The sequence below is a fragment of the Hemiscyllium ocellatum genome, chromosome 33, assembly GCF_020745735.1.
Source record: "Hemiscyllium ocellatum isolate sHemOce1 chromosome 33, sHemOce1.pat.X.cur, whole genome shotgun sequence".
NCBI lineage: Eukaryota > Metazoa > Chordata > Chondrichthyes > Orectolobiformes > Hemiscylliidae > Hemiscyllium > Hemiscyllium ocellatum.
The window spans coordinates 1470486-1486982 of record NC_083433.1 but is presented as its reverse complement, the minus strand read 5'-3'; the positions used below and the strand labels follow the sequence as shown (position 1 = coordinate 1486982).

Here is a 16497-nt window from a genome sequence, read left to right as displayed (position 1 = left end):
TCTTGAACTAAGAGGTTGGAAGCTGTGGGTGGGAGATCCCCTGAGGTGATGAGGTTGTGTATGGTCTGGGAGATGAGGTTGTGGTTGAGGGGGCAGGAGGAAGAGTTGGCACCAGGCTTCAGCGGTGTAGAGATCAGTGCGCCAAACTCCCACTGGTCTACCACTCTATAGCTGGTCTAGTTAACTTGTCAAATTAGATGAAAACTGACATCTGAGAAGATAACTCACTCACTGTAGCCTCGTCTTTTGCACTTGTGTGTTTATTTTACTTTAGAATCCCTACATAGATTAGATTAGACTTACAGTGTGGAAACAGGCCCTTCGGCCCAACAAGTCCACACCGACCCGCCGAAGCGCAACCCACCCATACCCCTACATTTACCCCTTACCTAACACTATGGGCAATTTAGCATGGCCAATTCACCTGACCCGCACATCTTTGTGACTGTGGGAGGAAACCGGAGCACCCGGAGGAAACCCACGCAGACACGGGGAGAATGTGCAAACTCCACACAGTCAGTCGCCTGAGTCGGGAATTGAACCCGGGTCTACAGGCGCTGTGAGGCAGCAGTGCTAACCACTGTGCCACCGTGCCGCCCACTTATACAGTATGGAAACAGGCCATTTGGCCCAACAAGTCCACACTAATCCTCCAAAGAGTATCCCACCCAGACCTATTCCCACACCCTATTATTTTACACTGAACTGGACCACCTGGAGGAAACCCATGCAGACACAGGGAGAATGTGCAAACTTCACTGTTTAGCTCCCATACCATCCAAAATGGGAATATTTGGAGCCACCTCCTCTTCCTCATCCTGTTTTTGTTAATTGTTCACCACCTATACAGGACTGCAGAGTTTAAATCTGTTCCATTGGCTGTGAGATCACTCAGCTCTGCCTATCACACATGCTGCTCCCACTGTTTGAAATGAAGTAGTCCTGTGGTAGTTGTTGCTGACACCTAATTATAGGTTTGCTTCTTTCTGCTCCCAGCCATGACAATATGGTAGAATGGGGTATATCCCAGACCATAAGGCTACAGATTGTGGTTGAATAATATTCTGCTACAGCTGATGGCCCACAAAACATCACAAATGCCCAGCCTTCAGTTGTCAGATGTGTTCAAAATCTAACATGTTCCGCATAGTAATACAATATAATGGAGGGTATCTCCAATATGTAATGGGACTTTGTCTCCACAAGGATTGTGAAATAGTAACTCCTCTGAATACTGTCATGGACAAATACATAGATTGGTGAGGATATGGTCATTTTTTTTCTTCCTGATGACCTGTCACAGACTTAGACTAGTAGATATGTCCTTTAGGACTCAGCTAATTTGGCCTGTAATAGAGCTACTAAAGTCTCCCACCCAGAATCAAAATCCTGCAACTTCCTTCTCAACAGCATGGTGTGTGTTCCTACACAAGTACAGGAGCACTTCAAGAATCCATCACCTTCTCCAGAGCAATTACAGATGGGTAATTAATGTTGGGATAACCAGCAACACCCACATTCTATGAACAAATAAAACAGTGATTCGTCAGTTGAACGTGTGTGTTTGGGGGGTGGTAGCTGAAACTGACACCCGGAAGCGGCAAGAACAAACCAATATAAATACCGGAAGAAACATCAAAGCAGCGCTTCACACGAGGCTCCCACCGCACTGATGATGTTCCCTAGCCAGGGAACAAAACGTTTGCAGCAAAAACCTCCAGCTCGGCGAGCAGAACCACAACAACGGATACCCGAGCTACAAATCTTCAATCAGATTTTAAGCAGGATGTTTCCTTACCCATGTTTTACCTGATTTCATAAAACATCATAAGGTCCAGTTATTATTGAGAACTGCCAGGACAACACCGTCATGTCTACAGACTTCAGTGGCTCTGCCCTACTGGTGAGTCAGGACACACCCAGGGATAGTGATGCTGTGCAGGACATTGTTTGTAAGGTATCATTTGGTTACTGTCACAATGTCAGGCTGGTGCTTGATCCATCTGAGGCAGATCTCCCAATTCTGACACACGACCTCAGATGGTCATTAAAAAAAAAGACAGGGCAGTGTGTTCCACTGTCAGTTGCACCTAGGCACAAGAAGTGACAGTCAGATGGTGTGTTGGTTGCATTTATATCTTTAGATATGGAACTGAATAGCTTGCTCAGGCAACTCTGATGAACAGCAATTTGGACTCAAATCATTAGCTCACTCTGTCTCTATGGATGCTGCCTGACCCACTGTGATTTCCTGCATTTTTTTGTTTTCAGCCATTTCAGATTAAGAGTTAACCATATTGCTATGGGTCTGGTATATAGGCCAAATCAGGTAAGGACAGAAGATTTCCCTCAGATGGATTTTTAGCAACCAAAAGACCACCAAATCACCATTAGTCTAGCCTTTAATTCCAGATGTATTAATTGAATTTAAATTCCACCAGTTGCTATATGGTGGGATTTCAATTTAGACCCAGAGAACTAGCCAAATTATTAGCCCAAGAAATTACCATGACACCGATACCTCCACACCTGGGAGCTTAGGAACCTCAAATTCTTTCTCCATAGTCCTGCATTTCTTATTCTGTTATGAGTTAAGTCTAAAAGCCCCATCCTTTCTTGTAATTTCTGTAATTATTTTTATTCACTTGCTTATTTTTGTACATTTAACATTGTAGGTTTAACATTTCTCAGATAGATAACTCAAGAATAAAATACCATTCCTTCGACATGAGTTGCTTTACATTTTGTTTGATATTGATCAGAGATAGTGGTCAAATTGAAGGATTTCAGCAATCGTTCACGGAATCATTAATGCACTAATGTAATCAGTAAAACAACGATCTCAGACTCCTAGCTTCCCTCACACATGAAAACAAAGTGAGCATGTAAGTGTAGAACGCTGTCTGAGTGTACTTTTCTAAATTGCTTGCTTTTTACAATTATCCTTTTAATATGAGACCAGGTGTGAAGTGACTCAAGTGAGGCTGTCCTGAATGTGTTCTGAATAGAGAGTATTTTGCTGTTTAAATGTCATCCTACAACAACTACTTGCATTTATACAACATCTACAGTATCATGAAATATCTGAAGGTGCTCACAAAGCATTATAAAGCAAAATTAGACATTGATTCACATCAGGAGATATATGGGGAAATGGTCAAAAGCTTGATCACCTTATTGTTTAGGAAGTGTTTTAAAAGGAGGAAACTGTAGGGCTGGCATGAGGAGGGAATTGCAGAGCTCAGGATCCAAGCAGCTAAAGGTACAGCTGTCGACAGTAAAGCAATTAAATTGTGGATGTTCAAGATGACAGAATGAGAGGAGCACAAATAACAGAATGAGTTGTGGGTTCATCCTGACAAGCCATTGTCAGCAAACCCTGTGAACAGAAACCACTGAAGTACTTGCTCAGTCATTTGCTCCACCCATAACAGCCATTCCCTGCTAACACCCCACACCCCCCAATTTTTGTCTGTGGGGGGATAGTTTATGAGAGAGTTGGAGTTTTAATGATTGAAGATATGTCACCAGTCCATAATTAATTATCTGTAACTGGAATCTATTCAGCTCTAATAAATAATTCCTCTTACGTGCAGAAACCTAGGATTAAAAGACACATAAATTGAGGAATTTTGCATACTTTCATTAAACAACTTTGTGACGCCTTCAGGAATAGCAAGGCTTGATTTTCAGCACACTACCACAATGAGGCTTAACAAGAGTGAGGATATGGTCAGCGGGGTTTCAACCTGAGCTCTACGGAGGGTAGAATATCAGAGTGTTTTAAAATAGTCAAATCACGTCAGCCTCATCCTGTACAATTGTCAGCTTTCCTAAAAGCCATGGTAAATCAACAAAGGAGAACAGTCATAGCCTAGAGGCAGAATCCCAGGACAGCCAATCTACAAACACTGATACAAGGTAACATTGAGAGACAAGCAATCGCTTTTTACAGTGTCATTTCAATCACTTCATTTTTTTTGTCTACAAATATTGAAAGCGAGAGCTTTGTAACTGGCCTTACTATCCTGTGTGTTGGCTGGCAGGGGTGACAAAGAAAAAAAACTGGGTCAAAGCCCTTCTTTTCACTGACTGGGATCTTTGCCAGAAAATGCACAGGGGTGTCTGTTAAAAGAGGCACGTATGGGTTTAGCTGTGTGCTGCAGGACATGGTTGATTAACCCCCAACACAGACTGCATACAATGCGGTAGGATTTCTTGTAGCCTTCAGAAACACAGAGGTAACGACCGAGAGTAAACTGACTAATGATTTAGAGCGGTCATGTTTAGTACAGCAGCCAATGTTCTCAAATCATAAAAATAAATGTTTTACTGTGGTCTTTATGTTAAACAGTAAAATGTTCAAAAGTTCATCTCACCTCATGCCGCAAAACCTAACAACAGATCAGTTAACTCTGTATAATTCGACCGTTGTGGTATGATTTCTGTCATCCTACACAAATCAAAGGGAGCTTGGAAAATCTCCCAGGATCCACGATGACAAAACACCACTCTCCCTCCCTCCAGCCACTTCACTTCACTTCACTTCAATTCACTTCTCTCTCTCTCTCTCTCTCTCTCCCCCCTTCCTTCCCCCCCCATCCCACCTCCTCCCCCAGTTGCTTTCCCAACACATTTCTCACTCCTCCCCTCCCCAACATGTCACTCTTCTCCTCACACTTTGTTGCTGGTTTACTTAGTGAAGAATCGACAGCACTGGTTAAATAAGTGACCGAGTTAAAACGTAGCTACAGATTCACAGCCTCATCCACCACTTCCACCTCATACACTTCAAACTGTGGCTGGCAGCCCTCGGTTATGTCCGATTCAGTACATTCATCTTGAAGCACTTGATGTTGTGGTCTCAAGATGGATGTGATTCGTGCTCGCAGGCGACTCTCCCGTTTCCTGCTAGCCCGCAGCTCCTTGGTGACCTTCTCAAAGGCCACCTTCAGAGCCTCTAGCTTCATCTTCCAAACCAGTGGACAGCCTACAGTGTAACTGTGCTCAACAGGAATGTAGGCACCAGGTTTAGGTGGTGGATTGGGAATGCGAGCCATATACAAAGCAATGGGGACAGGGTCCCTGTCATCATCCAGCTCCACTTGACAGTCAGGTGAGTGTTCATTCAGGAGGACAGGCTGAGGCAGAGGCAACGAGATGTCCTTGGAGGCTTCCTCTGTGTTTCCAGCTGCCTCCAACTCCACAGACTGCGGATTCACTTCAATGAGATAAATGACAGTCGGAGCGGTGTCCTCTGGCTCAGGCTGGCTTGTGGAGATCGGTATGTCAGGAGATGATGTTTCATATAAGCAGAAAGTTTCATTCACTCTATCTTGAGGATCAGAATAACCCAGAATAATGGAAGAACCATCCTGAGAAATGCTGAAGCTCATCCCTGAGCTAGTGTCAGCATTCCTGAGATCAGGAGCAGGTGAAGAGCCACCGCCATCAGTGAGGCTGTTGGACAGACAGGAAGGGAGATTAGCTGAAGGTTAATAAAGGACAGGAAGCTATCAACTGTGGATACTTTAATGTCAGTTTCCTCCCTCTATTCTCAAGAACCCTGAGGTGCTGTTCATTCTTCACTACCAAATGACCATTATCTGATTGTGGACAGACAAGCCACTGAATATTTGGCCAAGATGGCATCACAATGAGCTTATTTGTGCCCTCAAGTAACATTTGCACAAACAGGTGACTACTTTGAGGTGAGGAGTCTTGGCTCACTTGTCCCTTCCCTGATCCAGTGGCTGTAGGCAAGAAACACTCACCTACCCCTGACAGGAAGCTTCAGTCTCTACATCAACCATCTGGACTCTAACTCTGAAGCATGCACTAGCCACTTGCACTGAGTCAATGAACAGGGCAATGGGAGAAATACACATGGGATTTTTAGTTAAGACATTGATTTTGAGTGAACAGCACAAATGCTTTCCAAGCAGAATACATCCTGTGAATCACATGGTTAAAGCAGTCACCAGAAGCTTCTCACCATTCATTGGTTTGTACAGACACTGTCTTTTCACGGTATCCTCTACTCAGCGCCACCTTTGACTGAGGACACGACTGAAATAACGTGGGGACAGCATCATCTCGCAGACGGTGATAACGACTGGGGGAAGAAAACAAGGAAAGCAGTGAACTTCCTCCACATATTACCCAAAAATAGAACTGGCTTGAATGGTTGTGTTGAGAACCTGGGAATTAAGGTCTGATGAACCACAGTGATCGAAGGAAACAGGTCTGATGGTATCAGGAAGACAGATTTGAGCGGCCAGGATGATCCACCAGACTATGTTTGATGGATTGGGGGAACAGACTGGGATCTGTTGGACTGGTAATCAGCTGAACTGGGAACGAATAAACAGCAGTGATTAGGCAAGCTAAGGAATCTGATGGGCCTTGGCAATCCAAGAGACTGTAAAGAACATGTGGATCAGGATCACCGAGACATACAGTAGGGAAACAGACCCTTCAGTCCAACCAGCCGCCCAAAATCCCTGACTGAACTAGTCCCACTTGCCTCCACTTGGCCCATATCCCTCCAAACATTTCCTATTGTGAACTTGTCTGTCTTTTTAAAGTTGTAACTGTACCTGCATCCACCATATCCTCTGGAAGTTCACTCCACACGAGCCACTTTGTGTAAACTTTTAAAATTCTTTTTACTCTCACCTTAAAAATATGCCCTCTAGTTTTGAAACCCCTCAACTTAAGGAAAAGACACCTGTCATTCATCTTATCTATATCCCTCATAATTTTATAAACCTCAATAAGGTCACCTGTCAACCTCCTACACTTCAGTGAAAAAGTTTCCAGCCTAATAGCATTTTCCCTGGGTTGGGCTAATCCAGACCTAGAGGGCATAGGTTTAGGGTGAGGGGAAAGATTTAAAAGGGATCTAAGGGGCATTTTTTTCATACAGACGGTGGTGCGTGTATGAAATAAGCTGCCAAAGGAAGTGGTGGGGCTGGTACAATCACAACATTTAAAAGCCATCTGGATGGGTAGATGAATAGGAAGGGTTTAGAGGGATATGGGCCAAGTGCTGGCAAGTGGGACTAATTAGTTTAGGATATTTGATTGGCATGGACGGGTCTGTTTCTGTGCTGTACAACTCTATCCAGCCTCTCCTTATAACTCCAACCCTCCATTCTCAGCAACATCCTGCTATATCTCTTCTGAACCCAGCTTAATAATATCCTTCCTGTATTAGGAAGACCAGAACTGGACACAGTACTCCAAGAAAAGGCCTCTATATAATGTCCCAACTCCAATACACAAAGGTCTGAGCAATGAAGGCAAGCATGTTTAAATGCCTTGTCAACAACCTTATCCATATGTGATGCAAACTTTAAAAAATTATGTACCTGAACCCTTCGATCGCTCTGTTCTACAACACTTACAAAGCCCTATTGTTAATTGTTTGAGTCTTGTCTTTGTTTCACCAAAATGCAATACCTGACATTTATCCATCTGCCATTCTTCAGCCCACTGGTGTGATCCAATTGATCTGATGTTCCAGGTGACTGGGTAAACTAGGGTCTGTTAGGTCACAGTGATCAGGTAGACCAAGGTTTAGTAAACCATGATAATCTGGCAAAGCAGAGCATAATAGACTCAGAATCCCTACAATGTGGAACCAGGCTATTTGGTCCAAAGAATTCACACCGATCCTCTGAAAAAATCCCAGGCACACTCCACCTTATAACCCTGCATTTCCCATGGCTAACCCACCCAGCCTGCACATCCCTGGACACTACAGGCAATTTAGCATGACCAATCTAGCTAACCTGCACATGTTTGGTCTGAGAGAGGAAACTGGAGCACCCAGGGGAAATCCACACAGACACGGGGAGAACGTGCAAACTCCACACAGGCAGCCACCTGAGACTGGATTTGAATCCAGGTCCTTGGTGCTGTGCAGTAGTAGCAGCGCTAACCACTGAGCACTGTGCCACCCAAACTATTAATGGGTCGTACTGATTAGTTGAAACGGGCGTATTAGGCCAAGGTCTGACAGATGCTACGAATTACCTCAGCCCCACAAGCTCAAAACAGTGTTTCTCAAAATGTTTTGAACAGAAGTAGATGAACTGAGAGGGTGGATCCCAGGGAACTGTCCCATCTGGGTTCTTCCGGCAACAATTCAGCAACCAGCTCTCACGCGGAAATCTCCCCTTCTTGGGCAACCTGAGTGAAATAAAACCAATGAGAAATGAATGTGACCACTGAAAAGCATGACTGGGTTGGGAGGTTGTGGTTAAACATACCTTACCACTGGAGGGAGAAACAGCTCCCACTGAGGCAAACAAACAATCTGGAAGGTAGGGTAGGGGAGAAGTCTCACTGACCTGTGAAACGTGACTCCATTAATTCTCGACTCCTTCGTGTCCCGGGATGTGCAGCCCTCAGCTGAGCAGTGTCGGGGCATCGCTCTGACTCCTGCACGACCTGAGGAGAGTTCACCAGAGTCAGACCATATTGAACCCCATAACCAGCAACCCCTTTCTCCTTGTGCCTCCATCCTGCCCTCTATTTATCTACACTCCCAAATGGAAACGTACATCATTGCTCCCTACATGTAAACCTTGCAGATCCTCTAGCTCAGTCTCTTCCCCTCACCAATTCCCTTTATAACTACCCCTTACCTCCCATTTCCTTCCCCCCACCACCAGCTAGCTGTCTCTTCCATCTCACCCTGTGCAAACTCTTCTCTCCCTCCCTATAAACTTTCACTCTTCTATCACAGTCCTTCCTTCCTCTTCTCTCATACCATCAATTCCCATCTCTCTCTCTCCTAGCCCAACTCCCTCTCACTAATACCCATCCCAAACACAATACTGAGGCCCACACCAATTCCCCTCCCCAATATTCCTTCATTCCCTGCAGCCTCCGTCACTATCCTCCCTTCCACCACTTCCCACACTCCATCCCTACCCACCTTCTCCACCAGCACACCCACTGCTGCACCCCACCCCCTCCATCTGCCATTCCTCTCCATTCCCAACTCCTCCAACCTCCAACCACTCTTCCAACACCCTCATCCCCCACCAACACCCATTTCTTCAACACCCCCTCCATCCACCACAAAACTCCAACCCCACACTCCCCTCCACCACTACCACTCCTCCTCCTCCTCCTCCTCCTACCCCACCACCTCCACCTCCACCATTCCCACTCCCCCTCCCCCATCATCATCACCACCACCATTCCTCCACCTCCACCTCCACTTCCTACCTCTATTCCCCTTCCCCTATCCTCCACACCCCACTCACTCACCCGCCTCCTTCCATCCCTGCCCATTGCTCCCTTGTCCCTTCCTCCCATCGCCCATCCGCCCCCATTGTCCCTTTTCCCTCACTCTGTCCTCGCTGACCTCACTAAAATGGCCGCAGCAAGAGCCTCGCGCTGACGTCACCGCGCACGGACGCAGGGCGGAGCTTGGCGGCAGGCAGCGTTCTTGTCCTTCCCGACGGTGGAAGGCTGAGGTTCCGGAATGGTCTGGAGAGTTCCGGCAGGTTCGCGATGAGTCCAATACAGACGGCGTTACATGTTCCCGAGCGGAATGTTGCTCAAGGGTTGCGCCTGCGCAGCCTCCGTGCGTGCCGACACCCACCCTGCGTGATGACGTTGTCGTCGCGTCGTGACGCAGGGCCCGGCTGGAGACTGACCGGAGGTTAGTGTCGCCTGAGGGAGCTCGGGGCTCGGCAGGAGCGGCCCAGCGCAGCGCAGAGCGGGCTGTCATCACAGCCTCATCCCCGAGGATTATTCCCCACCCTTTCCCCCTAACCCGGTACAGTGAGGGCAGCGGAGCGGATCAGGGATCAATGGCCTTGTCTCGGCTGCTGCTGATTGGATAGTGGCAGCTTCCGCCCCCGCCCCCCACTCCCCTCCCCCCCCCCCCCCCCCACTCCCCTCCCCCCCCGCCCCCCACTCCCCGCCCCCCACTCCCCCCACTCCCCGCCCCCCACTCCCCTCCCCCCCCCGCCCCCACTCCCCTCCCCCCCCCGCCCCCACCCCCCCCTCCCCCCCCCGCCCCCACTCCCCCATCCCCCCCCCCCCCCACTCCCCTCCCCCCCGCCCCCCCCCTCCCCCCCCACTCCCCCCCACTCCCCTCCCCCCCGCCCCCCCCCACTCCCCCCCACCCCCACCCCCCTCCCCCCCCACCCCACTCCCCCCCCACCCCACTCCCCCCACCCCACTCTCCCCCCCCATTCCCCACTCCACACTCCCCACTCCTCCTACTCCCCCCCCCCAGACACCCCCACTCCCCCGCACTCCCCCCCCACTCCCACCCCCACCACCCCGTTCTCCCCACCCCCACCACCCTGTTCTCCCCACCCCCCTTCTCCCCACTACCCCCCTTCTCCCCACCCCCCACTACCCCCTTCTCCCCACCCCCCACTACCCCCCTTCTCCCCACCCCCCTTCTCCCCACCCCCCACTACCCCCCTTCTCCCCACCCCCCTTCTCCCCACCCCCCACTACCCCCTTCCCCCACTACCCCCTTCTCCCCACCCCCCACCACCCCCTTCTCCCCACCCCCCACTACCCCCTTCCCCCACCCCCCCCCACTACCCCCTTCCCCCACTACCCCCTTCTCCCCACCCCCCTTCTCCCCACCCCCACCACCCCCTTCTCCCCACCCCCCACCACCCCCTTCTCCCCACCACCCCCTTCTCCCCACCACCCCCCACTACCCCCCTTCTCCCCACCACCCCCCTTCTCCCCACCCCCCCCTTCTCCCCACCCCCCCCCTTCTCCCCACCCCCCACTGCCCTCTTCTCCCCTTCCCCCACTACCCCCCTTCTCCCCACCCCCCTCCCCCCCCCCCCACCCCCCCCACCCCCCACCCCCCACACCCCCCCACCCCCCCCCCCCCCACCCCCCCCACCCCCCACCCCCCCCACCCCCCACCCCCCTTCTCCCCACCCCCCTTCTCCCCACCCCCCTTCTCCCCACCCCCTTCTCCCCACCCCCCTTCTCCCCACCCCCCTTCTCCCCACCCCCCTTCTCCCCACCCCCCTTCTCCCCCTTCTCCCCACCCCCCTTCTCCCCCTTCTCCCCACCCCCCTTCTCCCCCTTCTCCCCACCCCCCATCCCCCTTCTCCCCACCCCCCCACCCCCTTCTCCCCACCCCCTTCTCCCCTTCTCCCCTTCTCCCCCACCCCCCCACCCCCCCACCCCCTTCTCCCCTTCTCCCCACCCCCCTACCCCCCTTACCCCCTTACCCCCCTTACCCCCCTTACCCCCCTTACCCCCCTTCTCCCCACACCCCCCTTCTCCCCACTCCCCCACCATCCGGTTGTACTTGGAGGGGGAATGAGCGCCTCTTCCCATTGCAGTGCGAAGTCAAAGGGTATGGTCCCTGTCATCCCTCTGCAGTGGGGAAGGGGAAGGACCCCCCCCCCCCCCAATCCTAATGCAATGGGGAGATATACCCTCCCCATCCCATTGCAGTGAGGGGGTGGGGGGAGATGAAAAGCAACCCACTCCCATTCTATTGTCGTGTAGGGGGTAGAAATGACATCCCTCATCCCACTGCAGTGTGAGGGAGTGCAAACTGCCCCCATCCCAATAAACCTCCCCCACTCAATTTCCAGTATGAGGTGGAATTGAAATCGCCCTCCCAACCAATTGCTCTGTTTGAAATGTGTGTGGAGTACATACACTCCCAAAAACATTCCCAAGGTGAGGGGTACAAACACAACCAGCAAGAAACTTTCAGTTTGGGGAGGGAATAGACCACCCTTACCCCAGCAAGTGCAGAAAATCCTTTTGTGAGTGGGGGAAGGGAATAGCTCCAACCCGATATGCAGTGTGAGACCACTTGCAGCCTCTCCCCTTCTGCAGCCCCCAGCTCATTCTCACATCCCCTTGGCCTCCGTTTGCCCCATCCTCACGCTTTCCCTTGGTTTACAGGCATTCTCGGGCAGTGCAGTGCAACTGAGCAGGATGTCTGAGCAGCTTCACAGCATCAACCTCCAAAACTTTAGCAAGTCATTGCTGGAGACTCTCAACTCCCAGCGGCTGGGTGGCCATTTCTGTGATGTGACAGTGAGGATCCACAACACAGCTCTTCGAGCACACCGCTGTGTCCTGGCTGCAGCTAGCCCTTTTTTCCATGATAAACTCTTGCTGGGTTACAGTGAGATTGAGGTTCCACCCCTCGTCTCGGCCCAGACTCTACGGCGGCTGGTGGATTTCATGTACAGTGGCTCGCTGATGGTCTCTCATGTGGAGGCTCTGCAAATCCTCACAGCAGCAAGTGTCCTTCAGATTAAAACCATTATTGATGAATGTACACGTATTATTTCACAAAATGCCCCACAAAAGTCTCAGGGACTCCAGCCATTGGTCAGCCAAAAGATGGACCTTTCTGATGAAAAGGAAGCCATTATTTGCCAGTCAGTCACTGACCAGATCCACAAGTTTTCAATGGGCTTAATTGAAACAGCATTGTCACCTCATGGAACAGAGAAAGACTTTGACTTTGTACGTGGAGGTACAAAGAACATGGCAACAAGTGATGCAGGGTACAAAGCTGAAGAAACCAGCCCTAATCTGAGCAGACAAGTACCACCTGCACGACAAAAAGGAGTCGGAGATCAGGTTATAGCTGACCAGGAGAACCTGTCTCTGATGGACACAGGTCGTAACAGTGAGGTACGTGCTCTATGGTACAACACTGCAGCCAATCAGCGTCCAGAGATGCCATTATTACCACAAGGTAGCCATAGTCGCAAGCAGCGCCAGCCAATCCGGCTCCAGATGGCAGATGGAAGTCAAGTAACCATCAAGGAAGAAGATGATGATCTCCTTTACTGTGGGGAGAGCATTTCCAATGCGACTGTCTCCGATCAAGGTGCTGAGCACATCAACCAAGGCGAGCAAACTGAGGATATCTCCGAGACAAATGCTTTTGATCCCAACCAAAGCACAATGGGGGATCAAAGAGATTCTGCCAGTCATTTGAGTTTGAGCAGCAAAGGGGATGAGTTGGAATTTTTCAATGCTAGTGATCTCTTACCTGAAGAACTGAAGTCATTTTGGCATGGAGAGAAAGAGGAGAAGGAACCCTCCTTACCACAAAACCGAAAAGCAGACTGCAAGTCCCAACTTGATACATCATACCAACGGCCTTCAACGTTCATGCAAGACTTTCTTCCAGCGTCGACTGTGCAGAACAATCCACGAAACCAGGGCTGCTCTGTGCAATATGATGTTCAGGGAGATAGCAATGCGGCCAGCACTGCCAGTCACCGGAACCTTTTCCAGATGAACCTTCCTCCGTCACCTCATCTTCCAGCTTTGCCATCCACCTCACAGACATGTCTGCCCAGCATTTCAGCTCAGCCATCTTGCCAAAATCCCCCTGTGTTCCTAGATGGAGGCCAGACAGTTTCAGCTACCCCTCAGGCCAGTCACAGTTCCAGTGAAACTGAAAAGAAGCCCTATGGATGTGCACAGTGTGGGAAGACATTCAGTTCCAGACAGAATTACGCCAAGCACATGTTTGTCCACACAGGTGGGTTCATCATCATTGATCATTTTAGTTAAAACTATTCTTTCTATCCCAATTTTAACCCATATGCTATTTCTAAGATGACTGATGGAGAGGCTGACTCTCACTGGGATCCGGTTCCTGAAGGGGCTGACTCTCACTGGGATCCGGTTCCTGAAGGGGCTGACTCTCACTGGGATCCGGTTCCTGAAGGGGCTGACTCTCACTGGGATCCGGTTCCTGAAGGGGCTGACTCTCACTGGGATCCGGTTCCTGAAGGGGCTGACTCTCACTGGTGTCCTGATTCAACATAATGAACTCACTGAGCACAGAATAATCTGAGGCTGATCATGATTATTAAGCCTTTTGCTTCTTGTGGCCATAGCTTTATGTAATATCTTTGGTTGAAAAGTAGTCATCACATTCAAAACCCGATCCCTTCACTGACTGGAAATGCATAACACCTGAGCCTTCTGAGTACACCATCATCAAGACTTGTTTTAAGTTCTGTATATGTATTACAAGGGCACCTGTATATTACTGAAAATGTTACTGTCATGCTATCGTGCAGCTATCCACATTGGATCAGCCAATGGAAAACCAGGCAGGAGTGTTGGGGCTAGGATGTTAGTAGCAATTGGAAGTGGCTAGACTGAGTTTCAGGAAGCACAGATGCTAGTGGTAATGGAAAACAAAGAACGAAGGGGGCAGGAAGCTGGCTGTGCAGTGCTGGAGCATTGGCCATTTTGAGAAGTATCAAACTGGAGGCCGCCTTTGAGTACTTCAAGTCCTGCTTCAGTGTTACGAATTATTTGGTGCGCTCTCTCCTCTTTTGTAGTTGTTGAGTCATATTGTTATATTGGAGACTGTTCAGGTGCTTTTTAAATGACCAGACTCCTAATATCCAGCAAGGTGTCAAGGCAGTCGTCAGGAACAATAATTTGATTGATTTCCCTTAGCCTTGTGATTCTGATGGTGATGACCTAGCAACACCAGCCTCCATACCTAATGCTGTCAGATCAGCTACCCAGGTCAGGTTGGCTTGAAAACTGAATGTGTGCACATGCACAGTCTGGCTCCTTCTCACACCTTAGGCCTTCAGTTCATTACCTACTGAATGGTTTTTAATGATGCTCATTTTCTGCCATTGCAGTGTCATTCCTCTCTGATTTACTGATCTCTTTTCTCCCCACCTCCTCTGCAGGTGAGAAACCCCATCAATGCAGCGTGTGTTGGAGGTCATTCTCGCTTAGGGACTACTTGATAAAGCATATGGTCACACATACAGGAGTGCGAGCGTACCAGTGCCCGGTGTGCAATAAACGTTTCACACAAAAGAGCTCGTTGAATGTGCACATGCGGCTGCATCGTGGCGAGAAGGCCTTCGAATGTCACGTCTGTAACAAGCGTTTCTCTCACAAGACTTTGCTGGAAAGGCACATGGCCACCCATATTATATAAACACACGTGTGCAAGGCTGAACCAAGTAAATCCCACACATGCTGGCTTTACCTGGGTTAATATGCATTGTGAGCAGACCCATACCATGCACACAGGAGGTTTTAGCCAGAGTTATAAACTAGTTATATAGCAACCGTGTAAACACAGGATGTGGCAGTGGTGAATGCAATAGAAGCCACAACCCACCCACCCACCGCCACCACACACACACACCCACCCACCGCCACCACACACACACACACACACACACACAAAATAACCACCCCCTCCCCAACCAAATTAGACACATTGTTCAATGAATGCACCATTAGGTCATCAGACAGCAGAAGGAGCCAGTTTAATTTCCAGTCTGTGTTGAGGTAACTCATCTGGTCAAGATACCCATGGGAGCAGAACTAGCCAGGGTTCCTATGTGTTAAGTTTGGACACGCAGGTTTGACTGTCATGGTGAAATGTTGCACAGATGTTTTCAGCCCAGGCTTATGTCAGGGCAGGGGACTGAAGGATGAGGAGGGAAGGAGCAACACATGGGTGGGAAACATCCTACAAATCCATTTCCAAAAAAAAAATGGTTGAATGAAATTGTTAAATTATACTTAGGAATTTGACAAAAGCTCATTGATCAGTGAAGTAAAACTAACAGCAGAAGAATCTCAGCATTTATGAGTTTGCAAACAGCAGTCCTGATGAGTTGCTCTAGTTTTATATCTTGTTATGACAGCTCTTCACACTAAATCAAGCTCAAGTTACATTATTTAATGAATTAAATAATAATTGGAACAGCCAGCAAAACCAGCCATGCCTTAATATTTTAAACGTTGCATGAAATCTTTACTTCTTTGTTAATTAATAAGCTAGAGTGTGGTGCTCTGACGTGTTTGGGGAATTACTATTGAGAGCATATTCCAAACAGATTTCTGCTCACTCCCACTTACCATTTTCACCCTCTTCCCGATTTGGTTAAAGTTGAATCAGTTTCTGGTGCAGTGTTTAGAAAACTTTCAGGTCTGAGAAAGCACAGACCTGTGACCCCCCCCCCCCCCCCCCCCCCCTCCTTCTCACCACCCCCCCCAACTCCCTCTGTACACACATCTCTCACACCAGCAGTTTCACAGTAATCACATTCAGCAGATTCCCCAATGTCCCAGATATTATCTTGTGTTAATAAAGCATGCTTCATTTGCAGATCAGGGATGGACTCCCTCTGCTCCTTTGTCCCTCCCTGGTGGATGTTTCAAGGTTCTGCCTCCGGAAAGGAGGAAGAGTACTTGCTCTCAATCAAGTACTGGGAAGATCCAATCAGTAATCTTTGGTAATAGGCAGCTTATTTTCGTGTGTTCCTAGCCTGTTTTCCTAGCTGACGCTACATTTTCTAAGGAGGCCAGGGAGTCCAGCTTATCACTGGCCTTGTTGTCTGACAATGTAGTCAGAGCTGAGCAGTAACCCTGTGGATGGCCACACTGATTTTTGGTGTGTTAGCGAAAGGCAAGTCAGCTTGTGTTCCTGCTTCTGATCATTAATCAATT

General features: G+C 49.2%; 2 protein-coding genes across 5 annotated transcripts; one reads left to right on the top strand and one right to left on the bottom strand.

Annotated features, from left to right (window-relative positions):
* Positions 1-4630: 4630 nt before the first annotated feature.
* On the bottom strand, positions 4631-9647 carry thap7 (THAP domain containing 7). 4 transcript variants are annotated; one of them, XM_060849318.1, is made up of 5 exons: positions 9383-9647; positions 8358-8457; positions 8041-8196; positions 5996-6115; positions 4631-5460 (listed from the first exon to the last, which is right to left on the bottom strand). In XM_060849318.1, exons 2-5 carry the CDS (start codon positions 8435-8437, stop codon positions 4749-4751), a joined length of 1068 nt encoding a protein of 355 aa, XP_060705301.1. In that variant the 5' UTR covers positions 8438-8457; positions 9383-9647; the 3' UTR covers positions 4631-4748. The 4 variants fall into 4 exon arrangements, with proteins under 4 accessions (XP_060705301.1, XP_060705300.1, XP_060705302.1 ...); XM_060849317.1 differs by lacking the exon at positions 9383-9647 and adding an exon at positions 9286-9357; XM_060849319.1 differs by lacking the exon at positions 9383-9647 and adding an exon at positions 8571-8657.
* On the top strand, positions 9489-16013 carry LOC132831281 (zinc finger and BTB domain-containing protein 20-like). Its single transcript, XM_060849315.1, has 3 exons — positions 9489-9682; positions 11929-13534; positions 14715-16013. Exons 2-3 carry the CDS (start codon positions 11962-11964, stop codon positions 14969-14971), a joined length of 1830 nt encoding a protein of 609 aa, XP_060705298.1. The 5' UTR covers positions 9489-9682; positions 11929-11961; the 3' UTR covers positions 14972-16013.
* Positions 16014-16497: the final 484 nt, after the last annotated feature.

Excerpts from the sequence above, each read along its gene's own strand:
- thap7 (XM_060849316.1), bottom strand. The coding sequence starts at position 8,530 with ATGGAGGCACAAGGAGAAAGGGGTTGCTGGTTATGGGGTTCAATATGG. Across the intron at positions 8,197-8,357 it reads AATGGAGTCACGTTTCACAG|GTTGCCCAAGAAGGGGAGAT; the intron begins GTCAGTGAGACT and ends TATTTCACTCAG. Across the intron at positions 6,116-8,040 it reads TTTGAGCTTGTGGGGCTGAG|TCGTTATCACCGTCTGCGAG; the intron begins GTAATTCGTAGC and ends TTCTTCCCCCAG.
- LOC132831281 (XM_060849315.1), top strand. The coding sequence starts at position 11,962 with ATGTCTGAGCAGCTTCACAGCATCAACCTCCAAAACTTTAGCAAGTCA. Across the intron at positions 13,535-14,714 it reads GCACATGTTTGTCCACACAG|GTGAGAAACCCCATCAATGC; the intron begins GTGGGTTCATCA and ends CCTCCTCTGCAG.